Here is a 13063-nt window from a genome sequence, read left to right on the forward strand (position 1 = left end):
TTTTGTCTTCCACACAGATTGTTATCATCAATCTTGGATGGGCTTCTAAGTAATCTTCTTCGGAACATTTTACCTGGAGTGGTAAGCATTAAATTGGTCTAGTACCTATATTGTCCCAATAGAAATATGCTTGTCAGGGGCAGCAGAGATATTAAATAACTTTATGAAGTGTTTTCCATTTCTTTTTACTAATTAATTTGGCCATAGAGATGAGCACATGGCAGGACAGTTATTGACTTAAAGGTACCATTATATATACCACAAAACAACACATTTATTGGATTGCAAAGAACACATTTGTTTTGTTAAAGTCAATACTTTTTAGTCTTGTAAATCAGCCTGTCCAAAAGAACAAGGACATCCATGTATTGCTATTTGCATGATTGTCTATTGAATCAATTCCTCACTCATTGATGATACAGACTTGTGCTGATACAGAAAATCCTAAAGGTGGATGTGACCGTTTTGCAATGGTTGAGGCATTAACTGAAAAAGTTCCCATGTAAATTACATTAGCCAGAAACTCTTCATCCATTATAGATGCTTATTTATATAATGCCTCCAGTGACTAAGTCTCTTACCAAACAGCTATCAAAAGTAAACAAGAACATTGCAAAAATATAAATTGCTCATTGTATTGGTATGCTGTAGAGCAGTGATTTTCAACCTTTTCAACTCGAGGCACACTACACCAGATTTTTAAATTGCCAAGGCACACCATCCGGCAATACGGCGTGTGTGACCAATAAAAAAAACGTAAATATTGACTCCCACATAAAAATATAAACACATATTGGCCTCCACAGGAATAAAACACACTACATTGGCCTCCACAAGAATAAAACACACTACATTGGCCTCCTCAGGAATAAAACACATTACAGTAGTAGTGCGGTGAGCTGTCCGCCGCGGCACACTTGACTACTGCTCGCGGCACACTAGTGTGCCACGGCACAGTGGTTGAAAAACACAGCTGTAGAGAGTAATAGCATAAGGACCATTGCTGACTGTAGGTCCCATATTACAGTATATCCCAGAGATCCCTAAATTCAAAACTCCAGACACAAAGATTGACTAATTGATGACCAAGCGCCCTCATTAGAAAGATACAAGCACCCAAACAACAAAAATTCAGACGAAGGAATGGAAGTTTGCAGGATATGTTTAGATGGCTGCCTGACACTACTGTACCAGTGTTTCTCTCATCATCCAGCCCACTAGCAGACCCTCTGATAATAAAATAGGGAATCAACTGGCTGCAAGCCCTGGCAATTTTTGAGATGCGTAGCTCTGCCATGAGTAATGTATTGAATATTAACATTGTTTAGCTTTATATCAGAGGAACAGAGGGCCTGATGCAGACCCGCTCGCGAGCGAAGGACGCTCGCAAGCGGGTCGATGGTGGCCGAATGCGCATGCGCACGACGGAGGGAACTCCGTTGTGCGCATGCGCGAGACCCGGCGAGCGACGAGGAATTCATCGCTCGGGGTCTCGCACCAAAGGGGGCGTGCTGTCGATGGTGAGTGACAGCACGCCCCCTTTGGTGGGCGTGCCGGGGGCGTGGCTGCCAGACGGAGGCGTTCCCTTGGGAATGCCTACCGTCTAGTGATGTCAGTGGGATGTCACTAGTGATGTCACTAGTGATGTCAGCTGGAGTGATTTTGGCTCTGATAGAGCCAAAATCACTCCAGGGCTTGCGGTCACCGAGACCCTACCGCATCATCATGGACGCTCGCATAGCTGTGGGTGGTAAGTAACCCACAGCTATGCGAGCATCCAAGAGGCCGCTCCATTTTTAGGGAGGAGGGCCCTGATTCAGAGCGAGCGCTCTGGTCAGAGCGTTCGGCTCTGAATCAGGCCCAGAGTCTCTTTGAATATACAGATTGATTTAATATTTAAGGAATTAGTAATTGATCACATTTACAGTACTTGCCTAATTTCTCAGAATGTACAGGAAACTCACAAAGTACGACTCCCTGGGAAGCAGGGAACCCTCCCGGACCCATGTAGGGGATAGGGGGAGAAGGGGCTGAATTACAATATTAGCTGCAAATTACATCATCATGGCTCTACCCCCTGCTTTGTGACAGCTAGTTCTCAGCATTAGGGGTGTGGCAATGATGACATAAATCACGTTGACACAGCCCAAGCTGAGCATGAGCCAAAGTAATCAAGATATTAACATATACAAAAGGGACATGTAAAACAAATAAGATTATCTTTGTTCTCTTGCTATAATGAATTTAAATATAAAACATAAATGAGCATCCGAAAATTAAATGAAGAAAAAATAAGTTATAAGTAGAAAAGTTATAATTAGCAGATGAGATTAATATTAAAGTCAAAGCATGTTGGCCCTCATTCAGAGGCACTCGGAAAAATGCGAGCGCTCATTCTGAATGTGGGCGGCCGCTTGTTTTTTTAAGTGCGGACTCCTGGTCGCTAGCTAAGCTGTGGGTTACCACCCACAGCTTTAGCGACCGACCAGGTTGATGGTCGCGATGGTCAAGACCATCACGACCATCGGGGCTTGTGACGAGACCCTAAGGTTGGGTCTCGGCAACCGCAATCGAGCAGGAAGCTCCCCACTGACATCACTGCTGATGTCAGTGCGGCCGCCCACAAAACGGCAGGCATTCCTTAAGGAACGCCTCCGTTTGTGAAACCACCCCCCCGCCACACCTACAAAACGGGTCGAGCTGTTGATCAACATTGACAGCCGCCCCTTTTGTAGTGAGCTCCGGAGCGAGAGAATTTCTCTCTCGCTCCGGGGCTTGCACACGTGCAGTGCAGTCGCTGCATGTACGCAGGGCCTAAACATCGACCCACTTGCGAGCGCTTGCGAGCGGGTCTGAATGAGGTCCATAGTCCTTAGAAGTAATATGTTTACTTTTGCATTTTTAGCATGTATCTTAAATAGATATACTTATGTATGATCATGGCAAGCAAATAGGGATTTGCACAAAAAACCAGCATAACTTTTCAGTTTTTGTCCCTTATTCTTCTTTTACCCTCGCTTATTGAATCCATGTACTATAAATTACAAAGCTCACCTGATTTTAAATAAAGTAGAAAAAGGTGAACACGGTCAGAAGAAGTAGCTATTCACATTGAGGGAGTCAATCCCCAAGATAAAAATTCAATACTAGAAAATCAGGGAACAGCGCTAGTGTGGTTGTTACACTTTATGGAATAATTAACAGTATACAGTATCTATACGGATTGGTTGATTGTAAAATGACACAACTTTAATTAAAAAAAAAAGTAATAAAGTATACACAACTATTTAAACATAAAATGACACAGTAAAAGACTGTTGTTTGAGCATATCATAAATATTGCACATTCATCAATTAAACCAATCAATGAAAAATTGATGAAAAGGGACACCTTGTTCTAAAAGTACCAATAGGCCATAATGTTATTAATCTCTGTATGTACCATAGACTGTAATGTGCACATAAACATCTGGGTATTGCCCAGTAATAAAAATGTATGTTACCAGCTAGTAGAGTTTTGAGAGTCCATGCAATATTTATAATATACTCACAGGGCCGTTTCTAGGGGATGGGGCTCCCAGTGCGAACAGTTAAAGTGCGCCCGTCCCTCAAACAAGCAGAAAATAGTAAGTTTGTAAGCACCCCGGAAAGGGGTGTGGCCTCATCGTATCGAGTGTAGTCTCACAGTAAGGGGCGTGGCTTAAAATAAAAAGACTACCTTATGAATAAATTACGTTAATATAACCATAGGATTAGAGACAGCAAAACCAAGAAAAAAAACACATTGCTCCCCCACAGAGGAAATAACCTTGCTCCCCCACAGAAAACAGCATATTGCTCCCCCACAGAGGAAATAACATTGCTCCCCCACAGGGGAAATAACATTGCTCCAGCGCAAAGAAAAACACATTGTTTCCCTCACAGAAAAAAAGCACATTACTCCCACACAGAAAAAAAGCACATTGCTCCCCCATAGAAAAAAACACCTTGCTCCTCCACAGAAAATAAGCACATTACTCCCCCCCACAGAAAAAAAGCACATTGCTCCCCCCACAGAAAAAAAAACACCTTGCTCCTCCACAGAAAATAAGCACATTACTCCCACACAGAAAAAAAAGCACATTGCTCCCCCCCACAGAAAAAAAAGCACATTGCTCCCCCACAGAAAATAAAACATATTGCTCCCCCCACAGAAAATAAAACATATTGCTCCTCCACAAAAAATAAGCACATTACTCCCCCCACAGAATAAAAAGCACATTGCTCCCCCCCACAGAAAAAAAAGCACATTGCTCCCCCCCACAGAAAAAAAGCACATTGCTCCCCCCCACAGAAAAAAAAGCACATTGCTCCCCCCCACAGAAAATAAAACATATTGCTCCTCCACAAAAAATAAGCACATTACTCCCCCCACAGAATAAAAAGCACATTGCTCCCCCCCACAGAAAAAAAAGCACATTGCTCCCCCACAGAAAATAAAACATATTGCTCCTCCACAAAAAATAAGCACATTACTCCCCCCACAGAATAAAAAGCACATTACTCCCCCCACAGAAAAAAAAGCACATTGCTCCTCCACAGAAAAAATTACACTTACCTGCTGTCTATAGCTCTGCTGATGTGCCCTCGTCAGCTGACCACTGGGGCTTAGCAGTCTGCACACTCAGGCCCAGTGCATAGCTGCAGCGTGCGGGCGGGCAGTTAGGCGGACAGAAGCGTCTTAAATAACTTTGTCCTCTGCATGGCTGTTCGTCATGACAACATGCAATGGGTGGGGACAGGCAGTCACAGACAGGGAGGGGGGAGCAATGAGCCGCTGTGACTGAGTGATAGTAGGTGTCGGAGGCGGAGCACCCTATGCGATTGCATGGGTCACCCACCGTTAGAATCGACCCTGTATACTCAAACACAGGGCCTGATTCAGAGCCGGACGCTCTGACCAGAGCGCTCGCTCTGAATCAGTGCCCTCCTACCTAAAAATGGAGCGGCCTCTTGGATGCTCGCATAGCTGTGGGTTACCACCCACAGCTACAGCGAGCGTCCATGATGATGGTCGCGATGGTCAAGACCATCGCGACCATCGGGCTTGCGACGAGACCCTGCGGTAGGGTCTATCAGAGCCAAAATCACTCCCACTGACATCACTAGTGATGTCAGTGGGGCCGGACCCAGACGGTAGGTGTTCCCATGGGAACGCCTCCGTCTGGCAGCCACGCCCCCGGCTCGCCCACCAAAGGGGGCGTGCTGTCAGTCACCATCGACAGCACGCCCCCTTTGGTGCGAGACCCGGAGCGACAGTTTGGCTGTCGCTATGCGGGTCTCGCAAATGCGCACGATGGAGCTCCCTCCGTCGTGCGCATGCGCATTAGGGCACCATCGACCCGCTTGCGAGCAGGACGCTCGCGAGTGGGTCTGTATTAGGCCCACAGTCTTTTACTGCGTTATTTTTTATTTAAGTAATAGTATATACTTTATTCCTTGTTCTATTAACCACTTGCCTGGCATGGTTTCATTGTTTATGATCACACCAGACTGCATTAACTGACAAACTGGCAATTTTTTTCTTCCAAAACCACTCAGAAATTGTTGGATTTTTTATGATTGCATTAGGTCAAGAACATCTATTTAAAACTTATCCGACACGATTTTATTAATGAAATATATATATTTTTGAAACACATTATATTAACATTGATTTTTATTTTATTGGTCACTGATATATTGAACCATTGATTTTCGGAACATTGTGACCATCATGACTGATTTCCCCAGTGGCTGCTCCTCTGAGCAACTTCCAGGTATACACTGGGGGGATGAGGGATATTTTATTTACGTCTCCCCAGCGGCTGCTTCTCTCTGCAGCTGCCAGATAGGGGTCCTGCTGTGCTGTCTGATTAGCAGTGATTGGCAGCACTGCAGACACTGGGAGAAGGTGCAGGGATGCAGAGGGGCTGGGAGGGCCCGGCCTCTGCTATTGTTGGCTGCTGGAATATTATTTTCCAGCAGCTGCCCACTGTGTGTTTCTGACAGGTTGCATCGTTTGCAACTAAAGTGGGTAAAGTTGTATAGATTTACTGTTAATTATTCCATAATGCATAATAACCCAGTGGCAAATGCAGGATTTTGAAAGGGGGGTTTCCAAATAATTGGTTACAGACCCAAAGACAAAAACGTCTAATCCAGAATAAGCCTGCAACATACACTTTATTGTGCACTTCAAGTGTTTTAATATGGCATCATTTATTAAATATTATCCCCCCACCCCCCGGGAATAACATACAGCAGACAGCAGCTGGCATCATCAAATAACTATTATCCTCCCATTCCCCCACCCCTGGGAATAACATACAGCAGACAGGTGAGCCTGGCATAATCTAATAATTATTATCCTCCCCCTTCACCCCCCCCAACGCAAATACAGAGCAGTCGAAATGCAATGGTATAATTTAATACATATTATTCCCCTGCCCCGCCGTCCGCACCTCCCCGCCCATACACACACAGCAGAATGGCATAATTTATCCCTCCCCCCCACCGCTGCCGCCTGCAAGACCCCCGGGGCTCCCCCCACATAGAGCAGTCTGAGTCATCTGGCAGCTAAATACAGTGTTATCCCCCAGGCGGCACCCGGCCACCTATGTCTTGTCTCTTGCGGCTGAGCTCCAGAACTACACAGCGCTGGCAGTGTCTCGGTAATTGCAACGCTCTCATCCGCCTGGCCTATGGGAACTGACTGGGAGGGGCTTGCGCGCTGCAGCTCCTCCTACAGCCAGCCCAGGCAGTCTCAGCGTGCAAAAAAAATATTTATTTTGTTCATCGCTGCTTGCTGGGTCGGGCAGGGGGTGTTTCTAGGTACACGGAAACCCCCCTGCGTGCGCGGGTGTAACCACACCGCTGTTCCCTGGTTTTCTCACCTGATTTTAAAATATCTTGAATTGGTGCTCTTCAATTGGTTGTCCACACTTCTCATTTTCAGGAACACCATACAGTATGCAGACTACAGTACAAGTGCTCCTTACTGCGCAGAGGAGTGGAATATGTACTGTGCAGTGTAAACTTCAAATCAGATTCCACCCTTCTACACCTCTAATATGATCCTTTTACATCAAATTAATAATTAATCAAAAAATGCTTTGTTTTTGGCAAAACCACCGTCAAGTGTTTTGGTTCGGATTTGGTTTTGGTTCGGTTTTACATTCCTTAAAAATCAATAAAAATCTATAAAACAGCTAAATTCATATAGTTTGGACCTGTTTTAATACAATTCAAAATAAACCCATGTTTGGTTTTTAATTCCGAGTTTTGAACTGACTACAGAACTGAACCAGGACTCAGTTCGACTCAGAACTCCAATGTGATTCCAAGCTGGGATTCGATTAGACTGGGAGCCCCTAAGTTTGGGTGTGCTCGTATTTCAGAAACCGAACCGCACAGTTTAAAAAGAATACCTACTTCTTCTCTGCTACATTACTAACTCATATAACCAAAGACTTAACACCCACAATAAATTCATGGCAATTCAAATAATGATGGCATGAGAGCTGTGTCCTCAGACATATACTGTGACAGAGAGCCATTGCCACCTTTGCAAATGCAGTGCCCTGTGTGATTTCCATGGTGAGTCCCTCATCTCACTAGAGAAGCCATGGTTATTGACAAAGAACGTGTGTTTATACTCACAGAGGGGCATGTCTAGTACCCTATAAACTCTGCCAGACCCCCATTGAATTAATCTCTGCTTTTTAACCAGCCAATATGTCTGCTAAAAGAAGGTGGGACCCTGTGGTCCAATAGAGAAAGGTCTGAACAAGGGCTTTATGAACAGGGCCCTGTGAACAATCATTGTTGGTACCACTCAAGTCAGCCCTATTTGTCAATAATTATTACTCACATACTCATTGTAAGCTTTGGCAAATTCACCAACATATAAAAATAGAACAGGATTGCACTGAGCATGACTAAAAAGCTTGTCCTGAACTTTTTATAATAACTGAATATATGTATTTACTAGGGGTGTGCACCGGCCACTTTTCGTGTTTTGTGTTTTGGTTTTGGATCTGGATCTTTCTTCATGTTTTGGATCTGGATTGGTTTTGCCAAAACCACCCTTCCGTGTTTTGGGTTCTGGGTTTTGTGTTTTGGATCTGTATTATTTTTTTTTAAAAAGCATAAAAACAGCTAAAATCACAGAATTTGTGTGTTTTTCTGCTCCTATGCTATTATTAACCTCAATAACCTTAATTTCCACTCATTTCCAGTCTATTCTCAACACCTCACACCTCACAATAGTGTTTTTATATCCAAAAACATCCAAAAGGTTGCACCGAGGTAGCTGGATGACTATGCTAAAAGATACGAGTGGGCGGCACAAACACGTGGTCCATCTAGGAGTGACACTGCAGTGGCAGACAGGATGGCAGTTTGAAAAACTAGGCCCCAAACAGTACATAATTCAAAGAAAAAAAAGAGGTGCAAGATGGAATTGTCCTTGGGCCCTCCCACCCACCCTTATGTTGTATAAACAGGACATGCACACTTTAACAAACCAAACATTTCAGCGCCAGGGTCTGCCACATGACTGTGGCTGAAATGATTGGTTCGTTTGGGCCCCCACAAAACAAGCTGGCAATTAATCTGTCCCTGCACAAACTGGCTCTACGGAGGCAAGATGTCGTCCTCATCCTCCTCATCCACCGATTCCTCACCCTCTTCAGTGTTGTGTACATCCTCATCCTCACAGAGTATTAATTAGTCCCCGCTGGAATCCACAACCACAGGTCCCTCTGTACGTTCAGGAGGCTGGTCTCCCTGGAAGAGTTGATAATTCATTTTATGAACATCATCTTCTCCACATTTTGTGGAAGCAACCTCCTACGCCTTTCGCTGACAAGGTTCCCGGCTGCACTAAACACTCTTTCGGAGTACACACTGGAGGGGGGGCAACTCAGGTAAAATAGAGCCAGTTTGTACAGGGACCTCCAAATTGCTTCTTTTTCCTGCCAGTACAGGTACGGACTGTCTGACATGCCTACTTGGATGTTGTCACCGATGTAATCCTTTAACAGACAGACGCACGCTTGTCGCTGCTGCTTTAAGGATGCAGGTGCGGCTACAGCCCACACATTTCACAAAGACAGAAAAAAAAAGAAGAATATTTTTATTGTTTGTGGAGCGCACTTTGAGGGTTACACCACCCTTTAACAGACAGACGCACGCTTGTCGCTGCTGCTTTAAGGATGCAGGTGCGGCTACAGCCCACACATTTAACAAAGACAGAAAAAACAAAGAAGAATATTTTTATTCTTTGTGGTGCACACTTTGAGGGTTACACCACCCTTTAACAGACAGACGCACGCTTGTCGCTGCTGCTTTAAGGATGCAGGTGTGGCTACAGCCCACACATTTCACAAAGACAGAAAAAAAAGAAGAATATTTTTATTGTTTGTGGAGCGCACTTTGAGGGTTACACACCCTTTAACAGACAGACGCACGCTTGTCGCTGCTGCTTTAAGGATGCAGGTGCGGCTACAGCCCACACATTTCACAAAGATAGAAAAAAAAAGAAGAATATTTTTATTGTTTGTGGTGCACACTTTGAGGGTGTCACCACCCTTTAACAGACAGACGCACGCTTGTCGCTGCTGCTTTAAGGATGCAGGTGCGGCTACAGCCCACACATTTCACAAAGACAGAAAAAAAAGAAGAATATTTTTATTGTTTGTGGAGCGCACTTTGAGGGTTACACCACCCTTTAACAGACAGATGCACGCTTGTCGCTGCTGCTTTGAGGACAGTATCATATGCAGTGACAGTAGACTTGTCAGAAATTGTTGGCACGTCCTTCAGTCCGGACCAGATGTCCAAACCGGCCCTTGACTTATGACACAGGTGCACGCTTGGCGCTGCTACTGTGTTGATGCACGTGCGGCTACATCGCACACAAGTCACAAACACATTAAAAAAATAGTTTTTTATTTTTTGGAGCACTTGGAGGGATACACCACCCTTTAACAGACAGACGCACGCTTGTCGCTGCTGCTTTGAGGATGCAAGTGCGGCTATAGCCCACACATTTCACAAAGACAGAAAAAAAAAGAATTTTTTTATTGTTTGTGGAGCGCACTTTGAGGGTTACACCACCCTTTAACATACAGACGCACGCTTGTCGCTGCTGTTTTAAGGATGCAGGTGTGGCTACAGCCCACACATTTCACAAAGACAGAAAAAAAAAGAAGAATATTTTTATTGTTTGTGGAGCGCACTTTGAGGGTTACACCACCCTTTAACAGACAGACGCACACTTGTCGCTGCTGCTTCAAGGATGCAAGTGCGGCTACAGCCCACACATTTCACAAAGACAGAAAAAAAAAAAGAATATTTTTATTGTTTGTGGTGCACACTTTGAGGGTGTCACCACCCTTTAACAGATAGATGCGCGCTTGTCGCTGCTGCTTTAAGGATGCAGGTGCGGCTACAGCCCACACATTTCACAAAGACAGAAAAAAAAGAAGAATATTTTTATTGTTTGTGGAGCGCACTTTGAGGGTTACACCACCCTTTAACAGACAGACGCATGCTTGTCGCTGCTGCTTTGAGGACAGTATCATATGCAGTGACAGTAGACTTGTCAGAAATTGTTGGCACGTCCTTCAGTCCGGACCAGATGTCCAAACCGGCCCTTGACTTATGACACAGGCGCACACTTGGCGCTGCTACTGTGTTGATGCACGTGCGGCTACATCGCACACAAGTCACAAACACATTAAAAAAATAGTTTTTTATTTTTTGGTGCACTTTGAGGGTTACACCACCCTTTAACAGACAGACGCACGCTTGTCGCTGCTGCTTTGAGGATGCAGGTGGAATCTAGACGGGATTTGGAACCGAACACACTATCTCCATCAATTGTCTAAATCCCATTGCACAAATTGCGGATACAGGACGCACGTCTAACACCAACATAGCAGTCAAGGCCTCAGTTATATGTTTTGCTTCAGGATGACTGCTGTCGTACTTCATCCTCATCGCTAGGGACTGTTGGAGGGTCAATTGTTTAGTAAAAGTAGTGGTGTTCCTACTTCCTCTCTGGGATGATGAACAACTCCCAGCAGCAGCAACAGCACTAGGAGGAAGTGGTTCTTGATCTTTCCCTATTTTATTTTTATCGGAGAAAGTTAGGTCCTCCATTTATGTTATATTGATATATACGTGCGGCTAAGGCGCACACAAACACAGAAAATATTTTTTTATTTTTGCTGGAGAGTAGTGCACTTTGTGGGTTACACCACCCTTTAAGAAATGAGCCAGCCGGCTCTTTACTTATGGAACACAGGCGCACGCTTGGCACTGTTCCTTTGTTGATGCACGTGCAGCCACAGTGCACACAATATTTTTATTTGGTTTGGAGTGTACTTTGGGGGTTACAGCACCCTTTAACGGTCAAGCCAGCCAGCCCTTTACTTATAACACAGGCGCACGCTTGGCACTACTTTGTTGATGCACATGCGGCTACTGCGCACACAATTCACAAACACAGAAAATATTTTTTTATTTGGTTTGGAGTGTACTTTGGGGGTTACAGCACCCTTTAACGGTCAAGCCAGCCGGCCCTTTACTTATGACACAGGCGCACGCTTGGCACTACTTTGTTGATGCACGTGCGGCTACTGCGCACACAATTCACAAACACAGAAAATATTTTTTTATTTGGTTTGGACTGGAGTGTATTTTGGGGGTTACAGCACCCTTTAACGGTCAAGCCAGCCGGCCCTTTACTTATGACACAGGCACACGCTTGGCACTACTTTTTTGATGCACGTGCGGCTACTGCGCACACAATTCACAAACACAGAAAATATTTTTTTTTTGGTTTGGACTGGAGTGTACTTTGGGGGTTACAGCACCCTTTAATGGTCAAGCCAGCCGGCCCTTTACTTATGACACAGGCGAATGCTTGGCACTACTTTGTTGATGCACGTGCGGCTACTGCGCACACAATTCACAAACACAGAAAATATTTTTTTATTTGGTTTTGACTGGAGTGTACTTTGGGGGTTACAGCACCCTTTAATGGTCAAGCCAGCCGGCCCTTTACTTATGACACAGGCGCACGCTTGGCACTACTTTGTTGATGCACGTGCGGCTACTGCGCACACAATTCACAAACACAGAAAATATTTTTTTATTTGGTTTGGACTGGAGTGTACTTTGGAGGTTACAGCACCCATTAATGGTCAAGCCAGCCGGCCCTTTACTTATGACACAGGCGCACGCTTGGCACTACTTTGTTGATGCACGTGCGGCTACTGCGCACACAATTCACAAACACAGAAAATATTTTTTTATTTGGTTTGGACTGGAGTGTACTTTGGGGGTTACAGCACCCTTTAACGGTCAAGCCAGCCGGCCCTTTACTTATGACACAGGCGCACGCTTGGCACTACTTTGTTGATGCACATGCGGCTACTGCGCACACAATTCACAAACACAGAAAATATTTTTTTATTTGGTTTGGACTGGAGTGTACTTTGGGGGTTACAGCACCCTTTAATGGTCAAGCCAGCCGGCCCTTTACTTATGACACAGGCGCACGCTTGGCACTACTTTGTTGATGCACGTGCGGCTACTGCGCACACAATTCACAAACACAGAAAAAATATTTTTTTTATAGCACTTGGGGGGAGCACCCCTGATGGACAGAGCACCCCCTGGACAACACTACAGCACCCCTTTAGGACTGGGACACTGCACAGGACTTTGGAGTGGACACAGCCCCTATGGACAACTGACTGCACAACACAGTCCAGACAGCCCCTATGGACTTTGAAGTAGTGGACACAGCCCCTATTAACAACAGCAGCACAGCACTACACAGCCAGCCCCTATAGACTTTGAAGTAGTGGACACAGCCCCTATGGACAACAGCAGCACAACGCAGCACAGCACAGCACAACACTACTCTGCACTACACTACACTACACTACACAGCCCAGCCAGCCCTAACTCCCACCCTCCCTCTTCACTGTCCACAGCCGAGTGAGAAAATGGCGCCGACGCGGGTACC

The 13063-nt window shown here is 45.1% G+C and overlaps 1 protein-coding gene across 1 annotated transcript in view; it reads left to right on the plus strand.

The window, feature by feature from the left end:
* The window catches only part of LOC148514866 (BPI fold-containing family B member 4-like), a 57580-nt gene that overhangs the window by 16133 nt on the left and 28384 nt on the right, over nucleotides 1-13063 (plus strand). The window contains exon 5 of the mRNA XM_088480782.1: nucleotides 18-81. Within this exon, the coding sequence (XP_088336908.1) occupies nucleotides 18-81 (64 nt within the window). The remainder of the gene's footprint in view (nucleotides 1-17; nucleotides 82-13063) is intronic.

This window comes from Taudactylus pleione, unplaced genomic scaffold (assembly GCF_031769625.1).
Source record: "Taudactylus pleione unplaced genomic scaffold, aTauple2 ptg000256l, whole genome shotgun sequence".
Classification (NCBI taxonomy): Eukaryota; Metazoa; Chordata; class Amphibia; order Anura; family Myobatrachidae; genus Taudactylus; species Taudactylus pleione.